General features: G+C 44.3%; 1 protein-coding gene across 7 annotated transcripts in view; it reads right to left on the reverse strand.

The window, feature by feature from the left end:
- The window catches only part of SMC1A (structural maintenance of chromosomes 1A), a 43371-nt gene that overhangs the window by 19416 nt on the left and 5291 nt on the right, over window positions 1-18664 (reverse strand). For 6 of the 7 annotated variants that reach the window (XM_047843359.1, XM_047843356.1, XM_047843358.1 and 3 more), the window contains 16 exons: window positions 18119-18322; window positions 17787-18025; window positions 16870-17128; window positions 16647-16787; window positions 15880-15962; window positions 15517-15724; window positions 14275-14460; window positions 14003-14182; window positions 13759-13905; window positions 13522-13659; window positions 12600-12716; window positions 12387-12493; window positions 9303-9444; window positions 7159-7304; window positions 6917-7070; window positions 5745-5855 (listed from right to left, as the gene is read on the reverse strand). In XM_047843359.1, the coding sequence (XP_047699315.1) occupies window positions 5745-5855; window positions 6917-7070; window positions 7159-7304; window positions 9303-9444; window positions 12387-12493; window positions 12600-12716; window positions 13522-13659; window positions 13759-13905; window positions 14003-14182; window positions 14275-14460; window positions 15517-15724; window positions 15880-15962; window positions 16647-16787; window positions 16870-17128; window positions 17787-18025; window positions 18119-18322 (2562 nt within the window). The remainder of the gene's footprint in view (window positions 1-5744; window positions 5856-6916; window positions 7071-7158; window positions 7305-9302; window positions 9445-12386; window positions 12494-12599; window positions 12717-13521; window positions 13660-13758; window positions 13906-14002; window positions 14183-14274; window positions 14461-15516; window positions 15725-15879; window positions 15963-16646; window positions 16788-16869; window positions 17129-17786; window positions 18026-18118; window positions 18323-18664) is intronic. The other variant, XM_047843363.1, reaches the window with a different exon arrangement.

Consider the following 18664-nt stretch of genomic DNA (forward strand, 5'->3'; position numbering starts at 1 on the left):
ATGCCACATGTGGCATTATATGTCTACTGAACAGCACTGATCTATGTCTACCCACTTTCAGGAACTACAGGGGATACCAGAACTTTTTTTTTTTTTTTTTGTTCTGGGGGAGCATTAAAAAATCATAGTACACAATCAAAAAGGTATAGCATATAGAAAATCATTCAGGAGAAATAAGCCAATTTCTTCAACAACAAAAAATACTGCAAAGAAAAATAAAAACTGATAGAGGGGCATTTATATAGTAGTCCCCCTTATCCCCATGGGTACATTCTAAGACCCCCAGTGGATGCCTAAAACCATGAACAGTGCCAACCCCGACATACCATGTTTTTCCTCATACATACATACATACCCTTGATACTTTAATTTATAAATTAGGCACAGTAAAAGATTAACAGCAATAATAAAATAGAACAATTATAAAAATATACTATAATAAAAGTTACATGAATGGTCTTCTCTCTCAAACTATCTTATTGTACTGTAACTCACCCTTCTTGTGATGACAGGAGATGATAAAATGACTATGTGATGAAATGAAGTGGATGACGTAGGCACTGTGATACACCACTAGGCTACTACCGACCTTCTGACAATAGGTCAGAAGGAGGATCATCTGCTTCTAGACCGCGGTTGACCGCGGGTAACTGAAACCACAGAAAGCAAAGGCATGGACAAGGGGGCACTCCTGTAGATTAATTGAGACTTAAGAGACATATCAACCAATCACTGTATCAATTATCTATCTATCTATCTATCTATCTACCTATCTATCTATATCTATCATCTTATTTGACTCCCAGTTCAAGCAAGCAAACTGTGTGTGTACATGACAATCAGGGAAATGTGAATACTAATACTGATATTAAGAAATTATTTTAGGGGCGCCTGGGTGGCGCAGTCGGTTAAGCGTCCGACTTCAGCCAGGTCACGATCTCACGGTCGGTGAGTTCGAGCCCCGCGTCAGGCTCTGGGCTGATGGCTCAGAGCCTGGAGCCTGTTTCTGATTCTGTGTCTCCCTCTCTCTCTGCCCCTCCCCCGTTCATGCTCTGTCTCTCTCTCTGTCCCAAAAATAAATAAACGTTGAAAAATAAATAAATAAATAAAAATTAAAAATTTAAAAAAAAGAAATTATTTTATAATATAGAATTCCAATATTAAAGAATTATTGGGTTTTTGGTGTAACAATGCTAAATATTTCTAAAGATCTGAAAATGATCTCTTTTAGACTCTTAAGTACAGAAAACAAACTGAGAGTTGATGGGGGGGCAGGAGAGAGGGGAAAAATGGGTGATGGGCATTGAGGAGGGCACCTGTTGGGATGAGCACTAGGTATTGTACATAAGCAATGAATCATGGGAATCTACCCCCAAAACCAAGAGTACACTGTATGTTAGCCAGCTTGACAACAAATTACATTTTAAAATATTAAATAAAGATAAAAATTATCATTTAGAGATACATTCTGAAATATTTACAAACGACATGACATGATGTCTAAAATTTGCAGCTGACCCTTGAACACAAGGGGGTTCTCCACACAGCCAAAAATCCATTTACATATAACTTGTGACTCCCCCAAAACTTAATTACTAATAGCCTACAGTTGACCGGAAGCATTACAGATAACATAAACAGTGATTAATGTGTATTTTTATTTAAAAAAAAATTTTTTTTAATGTTTATTTATTATTGAGAGACAGAAAGAGACAGACCATGAGCAGGGGAGGGGCAGAGAGAGAGGGAGACACAGAATCTGAAGCAGGCTCCAGGTTCTGAGCTGTCAGCACAGAGCCCGACGTAGGGCTTAAACTCACAAACTGCGAGATCATGACCTGAGCTGAAGTCAGATGCTTAACCAACTGAGCCACCCAGGTGCCCCAATTAACATGTATTTTTAAAGTAAGCTAAGGAAAAGAAAATGTTACTAAGAAAATCATTAAAAAACACATGTACAGTACTGTGTTTATTGAAGAAAAATCTGTGTATAAGTGGACCTGCACAGTTCAAACCCGTATTATTCAAGGGTTGACTGTATTTTTTTTTTTAGAGTGCAAGTGGGGGAGAGGGGCTGAGGGAGGGAAGGGAGCAGGGGGAGAGGGAGGGAGAAGGAGAGAGAAAGGGAGGTGGGGAAGGGGTGAAGGGGTGGGGGGGGGAGAGAGAGAGAGAGAGAATATCTTAAGCAGTCTCCATTCTCAGCACAGAGTGGACTTGAGCCTTGATCCCACAACCCTGGGATCATGACCTGAGCCAACATCAAGAGTCAAATGCTAAACCGACTGAGACACCCAGGCGCCTTGGGATTGACTGTATTTTTAAAGAAGCCAGGGGTAGGGAGAGAGGATGAAGTGTATGAGGTGCACAGAAAACAAGTCTGGCCATGAGTTGATAACTGTTGAAACTGGCAATGTCTACATGAGACAGCACTGTGCTATTTTGCTTTTGCCTGTGAAAACTTCCCATAATAAAAATCTAAACATAAGAGCAAAAAATCAACTTGAAGTGGCTCCTGCTGGACAAAGATGGGACAATATGAACATAAAGAAGAAAAATGGCTCCAACAGATAAACATCAAAATACCTTTAAACAGTTTATAATAAATACAAATTAAAAAAGTCACTGGTCACCTTTAAAGGTTACAAGGGCAACCACCTCTTTCTGAAAGCTCGTAAATAAAAGAATGAAGCATTTATTCTACCCTTTCTGTACTGGCTGTATTTCAAGGGAACTAAATAGTTGATATGGGAAACTTCTATTTAGAATTCCAATAAATAAATGGAGGAGGAATGGAAGAATCAGGAAATTACCACTTTCCAACCCTTAATAGGGCTAGGCAATGATGATTAAGAGTTGCTAAAACCAACTTGTGAAAGACTGACAGGGAATTTTATAAAAACTGATGAGCTAACAACACCTGAACCTGGTGATCAGCTTCTCCACACCCTCCAATTATTTTTCTCTTTATATTATGTAAATTTTCAACATACACAAAAATGCAGAGGATAATACAAAGCACCCCTGTGTACCTATTATCCAGCTATAATTATCAACTCAGGGCCAGTATTCTGCCACCTATACTCAATTCCTTTCTATCTTCAATTATTTTTAATTTTTTTTAATGTTTATTTTTGACAGAGAGAGAGACAGAGCATGAGTGGGGAAAGGGCAAAGAGAGAGGGAGACACAGAATCTGAAACAGGCTCCACGCTCCGAGCTGTCAGCACAGAGCCCGACACGGGGCTTGAACTCACGGACAGCGAGATTGTGACCTGAGCCGAAGTCAGACGCTCAACCAAGGTGAGCCAGGTGAGCCACCCAGGTGTCCCTCAGTTATTTTAAAGCAAATCTCAAGCATGCCATTTCATCCATAAATACTGCAGTATGTGTCTCTAAAATGGTTCTGAATCTCAGCACTACTGACACTTTGGACCAGATGATTCACTGTTGTAAGGACTGTCCTTTGTGCACTGTTAAGATGTTTAGCAGCATCCCTTGTATCTACCTACTCAATACTGTCAACAACCAATTATGACAAGTGGGTGTCACAAGTATCTCCAGACATTACCAAATGTCCCCTGGGAGGCAAAATCCATGCACCATTGAGAACCACTGCTATAAAAGATAAGGACATTTTAAAAAGCCACAATACTATCATCTTACCTAAAAATATTAATAGCAATTTCTGAACATCATAAATTATCCAGTCAGTGTTCAAATTGTCCTGATTGTTTTATTAAAGAAAAAAAATTTTTTACAGGGTTTTCAAAGCAGGTTTCAAATAAGGTACACACACTGCAACTGGCTGATTTGTCTCTTATGTCTCATCTATAAATTCCCCTTCCTCTCTTCGTAATGGACTTAAGGGAGTGCCACATGTTCCAACTGGTTGATTTGTCTCTTATAGCCAATAAAAATTTTCCCTTTTTCTTCTCATTTCTCTATGGAAGACACCAGGTCTATAGAGTTTCCCACAGCCTGGATTTAGCTAACTGCATCCCTGTGTTTTTATTTAACATGTTGCTCTGGCACCGGTGTTTCATATAATTGGTGGATATAAGGCTTGATCAGATCCTTGAGTTGCTGACAAGAATATTCACAGGTAACGTTGACTCCTGCTCAAACTTATTACAAAGACAGAGAGAAATGACATTCAATGTCAACTGATGTGATGCAAAAGAAAGTTCACAAGCAGACAGCACCACCTATGATATATTCCTGCCCAAAATAAAAAATGAACTGAATCCAATCAAACCCCAGATTTAAGTACCAGTTTACAGGAAGTACAGGGGATGGGAGGACACGTTAAATAACATTATAGGACATAATCAGCCAAATTCGGAATGTAGAAAATTGTACAGGGCCAATAACCTAGTTTCTTCCATATACAGGTAGAAAAAAATAAAAAGGGATAAGAAAATGTTACAGACTAGAAGAGACCACTTTTAACATTATGAACCTCACTTGAATCCTGATTTAAATACACAAACTGTGGGGCACCTGAGTGGCTTAGTTGGCTAAACATCCGACTCTTAATCTCAGCTCAGGTCCTGATCTCAGTTCCTGACTTCAAGCCCTGCATCGGGCTCTGCGCTAACAGTGTGCAGCCAACTGAGGATTCTCTCTCTGCCTCTCCCCTGCTTGTGTGTGCGCATGTGCACTCTCTCTCAAGATAAAATAAACTTAAAAACAAACTGTGTTTTTAAAAAAGGTATTTATGGGATATTTGTGCAAATCTAAAGATTTACTGAATATTAGATGACATTGCAGCTAGTCTTAAAAAATTTTTTTGGTAGGATACTATAGTACGTCTTTTAAAATGTCCTTCTTTCTAGAGATGTATACTGAGGTAATTATGAATATTATCTGCAATTTTATTTAAAATATGCCAATGGCGAGGGAAGGGTATAAAAAACAAGAGTGACCACATGTTGCTAATTGCTGAAGCTGGGTGATGGGTACCTGGGGTTCATTATATTCTTCTCTCTACTTCTGTGTATATTTGAAGTTTTCCGCAGTAAAGGTTTCTTTAAAAAATCAAGTACCCCTGGCTATGATGATGGATTGGAAAGCATCAGGACCTGTTTAGGAGGCTCCTACAGTAGTCCACGTGAGAGGTGAAATGGCCTGTACTAGAAAGACCACAGAAACAGAAAAAAGTAGAATTCACTAGTTATCTAAGGAGGTAGAATGGATAGGGCTTGGTAATTCAATGAGTATGCAAAATGAGAGAGGCAGTCAAGAATGAGGCTCAGATTTCTGGTTTAAACCTGTGGCTGGCACTGAGAAGGGGAAGACTTGGGGAGGAAGGCTGGGATTTGAGGTACCTGTGGAGCATAGCATACATGGCAGCTGAAGCCAGGGGAGTAAAAGAGATACCCAGGATGAGAGAATGCAAAGTGAGAAGGAAGAGTGCCTGGGACAGAGTACTGAGGAACACCCAAGGCCCATCTGTTCACTGTAAAGGAGCAAGTTCTCTGTGTGTGCATCTGGGCTGAGACGTGTATATGCGTGGAAGGGGAAGACTGGCAGCAGGCAGGGATGGGGACAACTGGGGTGGTGGTGGAAGATGTGCCTGTGTCTGTATGTGCATAGCTGGGGGAGACCCTAAGTCACAACTCTTTCCCTCCTTTGCCAGCTTACCCCTCTTTCCAGCCATGGTCTCCATGGGGCCCCCAGGTGGGCTGACTCTCTTCCCTTTGAACAGCTAGGAAGATGTCCCCACCCCTGTGGCTGATCCTCACCTTCAGATCCTCACACAGGTCACCGTAGTCAATCTCGATGAGGGCCTCTCGTGCATAGATACTGGAAGTTCGCTGAGAACCACTCACTGAATCCTCCCCCTGGGAGCTACCCTGCAATGGTGAGAGGGAGAGTCCAATGGAGCACACTGGCCATGAGAATGCTCCTCTAGAGGGTGCGGGGGGGGGGGGGGGGGGGCGGGGAGGGCGCTCCTATGCAGCCTTCAAAGTCTTTGAGAAGCACCTTGCTAGAGAACACCTGTGGCAGAAGGACAGCAGCTCTGAAGGTACAGAGACCTGAGTTCAAATTTGGGCTCTACCACTAACGGTGAGATCCTGGGCAAGTCATGCTGTCAGATCCTGACACCTGAATCCTGATTTAAACACACAAACCCTCAACTGTAACACGGGACAACGCCTGCCTGGCAGGATTGTTTTGGATTAGGAGTAATTATGTCACCTGTTACCATGGCGCCTGGCACATTTCTGGTGTTCAAAATATTTTGCTGAATTAAATTGAAATGCTATTTGGGAGGAGGGAGGGAAAGACATGTGGGCCTGAGATCCGTGCCCAGGTCTAAGACAGATATATGCAAACCTCCTCTCAGTTAATGTTCCCACCCCTTGCTACCAATTGTCAATTCCAGGACATAAAATGCCTTGGCTCCTCTACTGGCTAGTGTCCCTCCCTTTCCTATGACTAAACTTTGTCACCTCTGCATTCCTGATGTCCCTTACCCAACCCTCTCCTGGCCAACCTCTTTCACTGCAGCTAGGCCATCATTTCTCAGGTCCCTCAGCTTCTGTCTTCCTTTGCTCTTGGCTAATGTCCCTCAACATGCACTCTTCCCAATAGTCATCACCTGCGGGAGCTAACTTTTCCCTCAAGTCCCTAAGGTTACATACAGAATGATTTCATCTTCTCCTGGCCTCACTCCCTCACCACCCACTGACAGCACTACCCCTCAATTCAACTTCCCTCTCACACCAAGGCTACTGCCTTTCACTTCACCTGCCTTCACAGCCTCACCCTGCCTCATCTCCCCTTCATCCTTCCTTATGTTCCCCACCACCTCCACCCACCATCCTTTTCTCTCTCTCCCTGGTCACTCTCACCTCCCATCTCTGGTCAATGTTGTTCATTGCCCACTCCCACCACCAGCCATGACACACACCTCTTCCTGACTAATGTCGTCCATAGTGCCTTTAGACAGTGGCAACTTGATGTCCTGCATCTTGCAGGCCTGTAGCAGGTTGTGGCGGTCACTGCGTTTCTGTTCAAGCTTGGTCTCAATGGCTGTTACCTCCTTCTGTAAGTGGGTCATTTCCCTAAGAAGGTCCAGGGAGAGGTGAGATCCAAATCCAGCAGGCTGCCTGCTCTACCTAGTTCCCCCACCCCAGGCCTGAACCCACTCACTTGTTGGCGCCCCCCAGTTTCTTACGAATCTCCTCCATCTCATGATTCTTATCATTCACCTCCGACTTCTTGGCCAGGTGCTGATTCTTCAGGTCTTGTAGCTGGGCCATGGTCTCATCTATGATCTTCATGTGTCTTTGCTCCTCCTGGTCCCAGCAGGGGGAACAGGACAAGAAGTGAAGGTTTTCCTCATCTCACCTTGGGATCTTCTCCCCTTGCCCCCACCCTTTCCACCAGGCAGAAGGAGCCTCTGGGTGTGTCAGAACCTCTTCAATAAGCTCTACTTTCACATACCACCATCACCCTCTGGGCTTCTTTTTATCTTTTTTCAAATTTGGTTGCCCTCCCCTACATACCCCATAATACAAGTTGCTTGATGTAGAAAAGTTCAAAGTACTGAAACAGTATCAAGTAGGAGGAGAAAAAGTCACTCGTAATCCCACCAGCCACAGATAACCAATTAACATCTTAGTCTGTTTCCTCCTCATATCACTTCTAGATAGCCCTACAGACTAGAGACTAGATTAGAATTAAAACTCTATATTCTGACTTAGTATTATATTTAAGCATCTTTTCCACATCAAAATTGCCATCATGAGCAATATAACATCAATTTTTTAAAAACCCACACAAACAATACTGTGTATTTTCTATGAGTGTACCTATATGAATATACAAGTATTTAAGTAAATGCCTACAAGCTCTGGAAGAATACACACTACATGGGATTAGCCCCAGGAAGAGGAAAGGGAGTGGCATTGAGCATGGTCAGTCAAGGGGATCGGAGTCTTACTTAATAGATCAGATTTCTTAAAGGAAGAATGTTTGGTTTTCATTTTGATCTTAAAGTCACATAAAGGAGACATATCTGCAACTTCCTCCTAAATGGCTCATAAAAACAATATGCATACACAGACAATGCAGAAACAAATATGGCATGTCAGTGACTGATGAATCTTGGTGACAGGTAGGGGGGAGTTCTTTGTAATACTCATTTTCAAATGATTTCAAAATAAAAAGTCATAGAAACATGACTCTGGATCATCTAGATGTCCATGTATGCCTGCCTGATCTTCATTTGCATTTAAGATTCTGGTGACACCAAAGAGAACTACTTTAATTATCTGGGTTTAATGAAAACACACACACACACACCACCACCACCACTACCACCAACAAACACAGGCAGACATAAAAGTCAAATGGTTTAAACCAAGTGAAGAGGATCAAATCACCTCAGGACGGGACGCTGTGAGAAGAACAAAGGTTTGACAGGAATTTAAAGAGAAGGAATGTGGGAAAAGGGAGTTGTTAGACAATACCCAGTGACACAGGCATGCTTGACTCAAACTGAGCCGTGGCAGTCAGCAGCACAGGCGCACTGTGAAAAGGGACTCAGTTTCAGCAAAACACCATCATCTGTTGCACTGAATTAATGTGGTTAATTATAAAAATTAATTTGTAAGTTTATCCTGGCTTTCTGGTTAAGTGCTCTAAGTATGGATGTTTGTATATATTTAACAGTAAGGATTTTTTTAAGCCAACGCTAAAGATCTTAGGTCTTTAAACAGGTTCTGTATATTACTAAAATTTGAAGACCATTTAACTACACACATATATGAATGTAGCATAATTTGCTAAACTCCTAATTCCCAGAGGACACTGGAGAGTTTCCAATATAGAACTATAAATGTTTGTAATAAACATCAACCTCCATGCACAAAGCTGTGCCAGCATTCTGGATTTCCTCAGGTATTACTGAGTAAGAGGGGATAAATACATTCTGAAGAATCTTGATGGATGGTGCCATATGGCATAAAAGAATGCTGGTCTTGGGCACCGTGGCCAGTGTTAATCATTTTTTTTAATCTTGGATGTGATAGGAAACAAATTACCTCTGATTGTTGCTTTAATTTGCATTTCTTTGATTTCTAATAAGGCTAAATTATGTGTATGTGTTTATGGGCTATTTGAACCTTCTTAAACTGTTTGTGCCTCTTACTCATTTCATTTTTCCTATTTAGGTCTTGGTGTTTTCTTATTTCAACAGGGCTTTATAAATAATGGATATTATCCTTCTATCATATCTCTTCCAATTTTTCCTCCCAGTTTTTAGTATGTCTTTTCATGCTCTCCTTCCTTACCTTCTTGAGCTTTTCTATCTCATTTTCATCCTTTTTCACTGTCTGCTCCCACATGTGCACTTTATCCTGGTCCTCTTTCAGTTGGTTCTTTTCAAAATCCAACTGGATGCCCAAGCGAGTCTTCTGATTCTCAAACTCCAAACTGTTGGGAGAAAAGAGAACTAGACCCAGGATGCAGGGACTCAGGTACTACCAGATTTCAGTCACCACTCAGCTCATCCCTCCATATCCACATAAAACTATTCCAACTCCAACTGACGCTGGAGAACTAAGTTCCTCAGCCTTGCCTTATGGATATGGCACAAGGCAGGGGAGATCAGGCCAAACTCCACTACTCCCCCTTTATACACTGGAAGACTCCAGAACCCTCCCAAGTTCCTAGGAGGCACAAAAAGGTCCACCTGAACCCACCAGCCATGATAATTCCTACTTATTAAGTTTCTGTGTACTTTACAAAATTACCTCTAATCCTCTAATTAATAGCTCCACAAGTAAGCATGATTATCCTAATTTTACAAATGAGGGAACATGGGCCAAGAGGTAAAAGACCTTGCCCAAGGCCACACAGGAATCCAGGTCTAACACCAAACCCAGGCTGTTTCTCCTATGGCACCATCGCAATGTAATGTGGCAGAATAAGAGGTCTGGCATCCAAACTCTGCCATTCACTAGTAGTGTAATCTTGGCCAAGGTAGTTATACATTCTATGCTTCTGTTTCCTCATCTATAAGATGGAAATAACAGTAGTGCTTACCTCATAGTTATTGGGAGAATTTTTTTAACAAGTTAATATGCATCCAGTCCTTAGAAGCATACCAGACACACAGTTAAATACTTAATAAATTTTAGTTACCATCATTATTGACAGTATCCTGGTTGCATTCAGCTTATACTTGCTCATGGGCTTTGACTCTTTCCAATGAGCCCACCCACCCTCCCCCATCCCAGAACCTTCAAGGAGCAGAGCTTAGGTAGTAAAAACAAAACATAGAGAAAATACTAGATTTCTGCTATTGCCCTGCTCCCCATCTCTTCAGAAACTCAAAGAGTATGTAACCAGCATCCAGATACTAGCAGGCCAGACAGGGCTAATTTCCAACTGCCTCCCCACCCCCGCAATATGGTGTGACAGATGCTGCCAGATGTCATGCTAGCAGCTTAACCCTATTAGCCACTATAATCCAAATGGAATGTAATTAACTCTATAATTTTGAGCTATGCAATTTTAAGTCCAATATCCCAAGCATGACTCATAAAGCCCTCTGCAATCTGGCCCCTGCTGACCTGTCCACCACCCCCGCCTTCCTCCTGACCCCATTTTTATGCTCCAGACATTCAAAACTACTTAGTTTCCAGTACAAGGCACACTCTCTCACACCTCCGAGCATGCTGTTCTCACTGCCTGGAACTCCCTTCTGTCTGCTGCCCAGCTGGCCAAGTCCTACTCACTCTACAGGCATCCAGTTCATCGCTTCTTGTTCTGGAAAAGCTTTCCTGACAGTTGTGAGCAGGTTCTCCGCTTTTATTACATGTTTCTGGGTTTCCTCCCTTTTTGGTGCAGTTAATTATATCCCACAGTTCATAACACACTTATGTTCACTGTCTGTGCAAGACCATGGTCTCCTTTGGCTCAATACCTGATTTCCACTCCCATTACTCTCCCTATAGTGAGCACACACTCCAAAGTGACATACATACATACATACATACGTATATAGCCTTAAGAATACACACCCTTGTAAAATATACTTGTTTTTAAATGTACACAAATACAATTATAAACGTATGTATGTTACAGCCTGTAAATCTAGTTCTTGCTTTGAACTGCTACACAGTATTGCATAGTCTATATATTCATCACATTCTACTTATATTTTCCTCCAAGTGATGGCCATTTACGTGGCTACCAATGTCCAACTACTATAAATTATGCCAAGACACAACCCCGAATGTGTCTCTTTGTTGCCCTGTGGCAACACTCTCTCTGAGCTATATATCCAGAAGTGGCTTTGCTAAGTCATAGAGCTTATGCAGACTTATTTTCACCAAATACTGCTAAGACTGTTTTAATTTGCATTTCTCTGATTAGAAACAAGACTGAACATCAATCTGTAGTTATAAGCCATTTGTGCTTCTTTTTCCATGAAATGCTAACTACACCCTCTGTCCATTTCTCTATTGGGTCTCTCGTTTTTATCTTTCTTCTTGATTTGCAGTTCTTTGAACATTTCCTCTGTATTTTCTATGTACCTCAAGTACAGCATCAATGACACTATTCTGAAATTGTTGATCTACTTGTTTGTCTCCCCCGCTTCCACAACCCCCTGAGGACAAGGACAGTCTCTGATTCAATTCTATATCCCTTGAGCCTGGCTTATGGGTAGGAGAGCAATGAGTATTTACTATATGGCCATGAGCTACATAAACTGCAGACTGAGACCCAGGGTCCAGGGGGCGACTTCTTTTAAAGATTGTCACGTTCGTCTGTGTCACCCCAATCTCCCCACCAATACCTAGCACAGGACAACTTTGTACAACATAGGGACTCAAGAAAAGTCTATTAAATTAAATATAGTAAAGAGGGGGAAGAGAAGGGGAACTGTTGTGTTGTTCTTACTATTCTTCCAACTTCATTCCATCCCCACCCCTCTGCAATGCCCATCAGGATAATGACAATAACAAAAGCTAGCATTTACTACTCCTGGTAGGTGCTAAGTATTATCCTAAATACTTTACAAGGACGAGTTCATTTGATCTGCCTAAATGCCATGAGACAGGCATCCTTATTATCCCACTTTACAGATAAGGAAACTGGGCCTCAGAGAGGTCAAGTCACTGCCCAAGATAATGAGTTATGGAGCTAGGATTCTAACCCAGGTAAATCACATTTAAAGCTGGCACTCTTAAGCATGAGACCATGCCACACTGCCTCCCTGATGTTCCTGTTCTTTAAAGCCGACCTACTACACCCATCGTTCTAAGAGCTGCTCTTTGTCTTATGATGGCATGTGACTTCCCAGGATATCAGGCTGGGGGCTCAAGGGCACCCCAGTGTGTCCTCTTGTACCCCACACTTCCACTTACCGCTTCTTGGCAATTTCGTTCTGCCGCTTCACCTTCTCTTCCTCAAACTCTCGGATGTTGCGCACACCAATCTCCCGACAAAACTCTTCAAACACCTCATCCTCCACCTGAGGGGAGAAGCAAGGGACAGCAAAGGCCCTCTGGATCAGAGTGCTGCTGCCAGTCCCAGTCCCACCCCACTGCACACACTGGCATGGTTCATCCCTTACCAACCTGGTTCATCTTCTCCTTCAAGTCTTTCATTTCCCTCTCTCGGCTCTGGATGATCCTCTTGATATCATTAATGCGAGGCCCAAAGTTGGCTAGCTCACTCTCCAGCTTGGACTTTTCCTGCAGGAAACAGGGTTGAGGGAAAAAGAGACCAGGCTCTTTGGAGGAACGGAGCCACCCTGAGCTCACCGGCCCCTGCAAAAGAAGGGCTAGCTCTCCACATGCTGAGAGAACATGGCTCACAATTCCCCAGTCAAGGTTCCATCATCTCCCACTTGAACCATCACACAGCTTCCTCCTCGGGCTCTATTTGGCTAGCTTTAATCCACATGGTAAACATCATCAGTTACAGGTCCACATTTCCTTATCTATAACCCTCGGAATTCAGACTTTTTGATTTTAGAAGAAGGTAAAGGGATATTTATACTACACTTTAAATAATGCCTCCAGGTGGTCTCGGGAAGCACCCTATGATCAAACACATTAATATACCTAGAAGAGCACCCCCACCGAGAGGGACTGAAATGCCAGCGTTCACTTTCAATTCACTTTCAGAAGCAGCTCAGATATTTGTTGAACGAATAATGCTAATAATAGCATCTAACATTTACTGAGCACTTACCGGGCGCAAGGAATCAGTCTAAGTACTTTACAGGCATGTAATCATTCAATCTTTGCAAGAAGGCTATAAAGCAGGTGGTATTCTAACTCCCATTTTACAAATAGATGAAAAACTGATGATGACACATTAAGTAAGCTGCCTCCCACCATAAAGTCGAGATCTGAAGCCCGGGCTGCTATGCTTGGTTCCCTGAGGCAGACTGGGAGGAGAGAGGGAAATGGGATACATTTCCACTCCCAGAGAAACTCTGACCAGGAATGTGAGGGTGGCCTTTGGAGGACAGGGCTGAAGACTAAGCCCCACCTGCAGATTCAGGGCTAGATGTCTTGTCTTAGTCTGTTCCAGGTCACTCTGCGAGTACTTGAGCCGCATTTGTAGTCCATGGGCCTGAGACTGTACCTGACGTAGCTCTGCCTCTTTCCGCTTTGCCTTCATCTGCTCCTGAAGTGGACACGACAGAACAGCTAGGTGATAAGAACAGGAGTGGCCAGCCTGGGCTTAGGACTCCAAACCCTGGGGACAGTAATGCCCATGACTTACTTTCAGCTCCTCTGTCAACCGCTCCTTCTTCTCTTTCAACTTATCTACCGCTTTCTCATCCCAGCGCCGAGCCTTGGCTTTCAAGTCACTGGCTCCACCAGAGATCACCCCTGACTTCTGGAACAGGGTCCCATCCAGTGCCACCGTCTACACACAGTAGGGAAAAGAGAGAAGGAGGGAGAGAAGATGAAGAGTCTCCAATACTAAGCCTGTCCAGCTCCAATGTGCACAAGGGAATCCATACCTTGTGACGCTGGTGGCCGCCAAAGGCAATGCGGCGGGCATCCTCCACATTGTCACACACAAGGGCGTTGCCACAAGCATATTGCAGGGCCTTTTTGATGTGGGGTGGCTCATAGCGAATTACGTCAATCACCAGCTTGGCCCCCTTCAGTTCCCGGAGCTTCTCATCTGTAGGTTTCACCTATGGGAAGAAGCTCAGTAAGTGGGAGAACATGGAGGGCTAGGAGAAGGGGCCCTCTCACACTGCCCTGACCCCATCCCCACCAGCCTCACCTCCAGGTAGTCAAGAGGCAAGAAGGTCTCAGGCTCCCCACGCTGTTCCTTGATATACTGAATACAGTCCCGGCCTGTCTTCTCAGAGTCCACGATAATGGCATCCATGTTCTTGCCTAAAACCTTGGTCACGGCAATCTGGTACTTCTTTTGTGTGGGCTGACAGAGGTCAATGAGGCGTCCATACTGAGGAAAGTCAGAAGAGAAAACTGAAGCATGAGGCTTTTGGGGACTGACTCAGGAACCCCAATTCCCAGTTCAGAAGTGGCAGACCAAAACCTGCATGAGGAACGTAGCTTCCATGCTATGGAGGAAAAGCCTACTCTGTCCCCAAAGCAACAATCACTCCAGTCATGCCTGAATCCAAAATCATCTTTCTAAACCTCAGTTTTATCATTTCACAGACCACTACTGCCCCAGGCACTGTCAGATACCCCTTACATACATTACCTCAAATTCTCACAAGCACCCAGCAAAATAAATCTTTTTCTAGTTCATGTCCCCCATGCCCCCTAAGCTAATCCTGGTTCCTTAAGAACTATCAGATAATGGGTAAGATCTTCAAGGGCAGGAAATGAGCCTAAATCATCCTTATAAACTCCCCAGGAGTGTCTAGAGGACAGATCAGGAAATATCTATGGAACCAAATTAAGTTAAACCCAGGGAAGGAATTATAGCAATAGAGATCCTTATAACTCCCCCAGAAGTGTCTAGAGGACAGATCAGGAAATATCTATGGGACCAAATTAAGTTGAACCCAGGGATGGATAGCAATAGAGAGAGAATACTCAGGGAACTCAAGATTTGGTTTACGAGGCCAAGAGCTCTGATAAAGCCTAGGATATCCCTACAAGTAAACGAACCACTTGGTACAGGCCATGTGAGCTCATATCAAAGCCTGCAGAGTTACTTCCTATGAGACTAAATCATATCCTGTGGCTTCTGCCACTTCCAAAGGCCTCTCCAGTTTCCCAGCATCCCACAGAGGAGTGGAAGCAGCAAGACAAAACCTTCAAGAAGTTGCAACTGGTGTGATAGAAAGAACAGGAGGTTCCAAGTCAGACATAAGTTGGGTTTGGATTACAATTCTTATAAGCTGTGCTGTTTTGGGTAAGTCATTTCATCTCTCTGAGCCTGTTCCCCCAGCTGTAAAAAAGGGATCAGCAATCTTGTCTTCACAGGGCTGCTGACAGCCAGTGGGAGAGTAGGTGCTCAGGAAAGGAGTTCCCTTTCCATTCTTACCACAGAGCCAGGGTACAAGCGCTTGATGCTTTCCATAATCTCTGCCTTTCGCTGTTGGCGGCTGCTCTCCTGGCGGTCAATACGGGCATCACCTAGCTGCTCCATCACTTGGTTCAGCTCCTTATTGATCTCATCAATACGCCGTTTGGCCATCTCCACCTCCTCTGTCAGCTCCCCCTCTAACTTCTTCTGCTCCTCTAGGGACTGCCTACAAAGTGAGGGATCACAAGGGGTTACCCTGGCTAGTGAGAAAATATACCTGGCTGAAAGGGACTCTGGGGATCCTGCCTGAGGAGGGGCAGGACAAATAGGGTTCACAACAACAGCCCTGGAAATAAGAGGAAAGGCTGCAGAGCCACATACTTGCTAGTGGTAATGTATTCCTCTAGTTTCTCAATCCGTTTCTGATTCTCTTCAATCTCCCGCAGCTTTTGCTTGATCTTGGCCTGGAAGACAAATATACACCATCACCAGGGGCTGAGCAAGCTAACTCTAAGACCATGGGGCCCTGGCTTATACCTGCTATGTGCCCACTGATCAAAAAGCCCAACAGTCCAGGACAGTCTGTCACTAATGGGGGAGACCTACTAAAAAGCAGATACACAACAGTGTTCAGTGTGGCTCTGCTAATTGATGCCCCTCCCAGAGCCCTGAGACCTTCTCATGACGTTCTACCTAGCCTGGGTAGAACATGTCCTGGTTCTGCCACTTCATAATGATGTGACCTTAGGCAAATTACTTCACCTCTGCACTATAGTTTCCTCATTTGGAAAATGAGGAATTAAATGAGTAAATACATGTAAAATATAGTACCTAGCAAACAGTAAATGCTTACTAGTTGTTAGCTATTGTCATTACTGTTAAGGGGCACCTGGGTAACTCAGTCAGTTAAGCGTCTGACTTCGGCTCAGGTCATGATCTTGCGGTTCGTGGGTTTGAGCCCCGCATCAGGTTCTCTGCTGTCAGCACAGAGCCTGCTTTGGATCCTCTGCTCCCCTCTCTCTGTGCCCCCTCCCCTGCTCACGCTCTCTCCCTCTCAAAAATAAACATTAAAAAGAAAAAAAAAAAAAGACTTTCATCACTTCTTTTTTCTCTGGACCATCATCCCTAATCTTGTAACACATGCCCACCTCTGTCTCTACTTTCTTCCGCTCTTCCAGATCCAGCCGGTCCTGGTCGGCTTTCTGATCTCGATTGAACTTCTCCAGCTCCTGGGCCAATGTAGCCGCTCTCTTGCTGGCTTCTTCTTTCAACCGGTGGTATTTCTTCACCTGTATTAGGAACAGGTAACCAAATCAGTCTCTGTAGAAGCACAGCAATCCCCCACCCCACCCCCAACCTCCCAGAGCTTACCTGATTCTCCTCCAAGGTTAAGTCTCTGCCCTGACTCTGACTCTCCTCTTCCATCCGTTCCTCAAACTCCTGCCGGGCTTTCTCTACTGACAGCATCTCCTTTTCCAGCTCATCCATGTCACCTTTACGCTTCTTGTAATGCTTCTGAGCATTCTGTAGGGACTTCTTGGCTGCTTCCAGCTTCTTGATTTTGTGGGAGGTATTCTCCTTGGCTTTGATGTATTGAGGTCGCTTCTGGTTCAGCTCTGAGTCCTTCTCCCTTTTGCCGGAGGGGGGGTGGTGGGTAAATCAGTTAGCACTGTGGCAGAAGAGAGGGTTCCCAGGCTTTTTACCCAAAGGGGGGGCCTGATGTCCCAGCCAGCCTCAGGGAATTGCTTAAAGAACGAGGACCTGATGCCCCACAGATCCTCAGAAAAGGGGCAGTCTGACTACTCCCTGGAACTGATGGCTTCAGCCTGGCATTCCGGCCATTCCATAAGGTAAAGCTGCCACTCCTGCCTCAGCCCTAGCCAGGCCAGGACCCTCAGTAACAGCTCCCAAGAATGCCCTATGTTCATGGAGTTGTCCCCCATCTGATCTAACTTTTTCATGTCCTTTAAACTTCTAGCGCCAGTTTTCCTCTTCCAGGAAGGCATTCCCAGCCACTCTAGTAGCCAGGCCTCCCATTGCTTCCTCTCACTTGGCAAGGTCCCCACCCCTTTCAAGTTCTCTCTTTCATGAGTAGCCATCTACCCAGAGTCTGAGTACTCAAATGCTTTGTCTAAAATGCAAGTCAAGAAATGTGTTTGGTTCTGGCCAAAGCAAGTCAAGAGGAAGACAAACTAGGACGAACACCGGACTCTAGGCTCAGAGGAGCCCTAGGAAACAGCACAGCCTCTTGGTTTCCCATAGGTTGCAGGCCCAGGCCTGCCTCTTACTTGATCTCCTTCTCAATCTGCTGCTGCTCCCGCATCATTTTGCCCAGCTCCTTCTTCTTCTCCTTCAGCTCATCCTCTACCTTGTCCATACGCTTCTTGTCCTTCTCAATCTCCTTGTTCTTAGAGGCCAGTTCCTTATTGAGCTTCTCAATCTCCACTTCATTGTGATAAAGCTTAAAGAGCTGCAGCTGCACCTGAGCTCGCACCACCTCATCCTTCAGGCGCTGGTAGCGGTCGGCCTGCGCAAACAGGAGCACGGAGGCAGGTGTGCATCAGTAAGGCACTGGCTCGACCCTGGCCCCTTAGAGCCCAGAGGTAGCCTAGCCACCTACCTCTTCTTTCTCCTGTTTGGCTTCCTTGCGTTCAGCCGCAATGTTTTTTTTGCGATGGTAATTAAACTGTGTGTCCTCTTCAGCCTTCACCATTTCCTTCTTTCGCTTGTCATACTCCTGGGCCAGCTCCCCAGAGCGACTTATCTCTTCAAATAGAGCTGTCCTCTCTTTGGGATTCTTCATGGCAATAGATTCCACAGCACCCTAGTAAAGATCAAAACACTCTCCCCATTTAGAGCCTATCCAACCCAGTTCCTTCTACCCATTTCTACTCAGTTATTCAGAAAAAGGTCTCTGACCCTCTCCCTGCACTAGGTGCCACATTTCACACTGGGCCTTGAGGACACGTTCCCTGCCTCTTGAGGTGCACACAGAGCAAAAGAGACAAAAGCAAAGACAACACCATGTGTTATGTGCAGTGACAGAAGCAACACAGAAAAAGCACTAAGTAAAGCTTGGGGGTAGGAGACTGATAGGAGTGTCTATCCAGGAAAGCTTCCCAAAGGTGACATCTAAGTTGAGTTTGAAAGATGAGGAAGAACTAAC

Source organism: Prionailurus viverrinus, chromosome X (genome assembly GCF_022837055.1).
Source record: "Prionailurus viverrinus isolate Anna chromosome X, UM_Priviv_1.0, whole genome shotgun sequence".
NCBI lineage: Eukaryota > Metazoa > Chordata > Mammalia > Carnivora > Felidae > Prionailurus > Prionailurus viverrinus.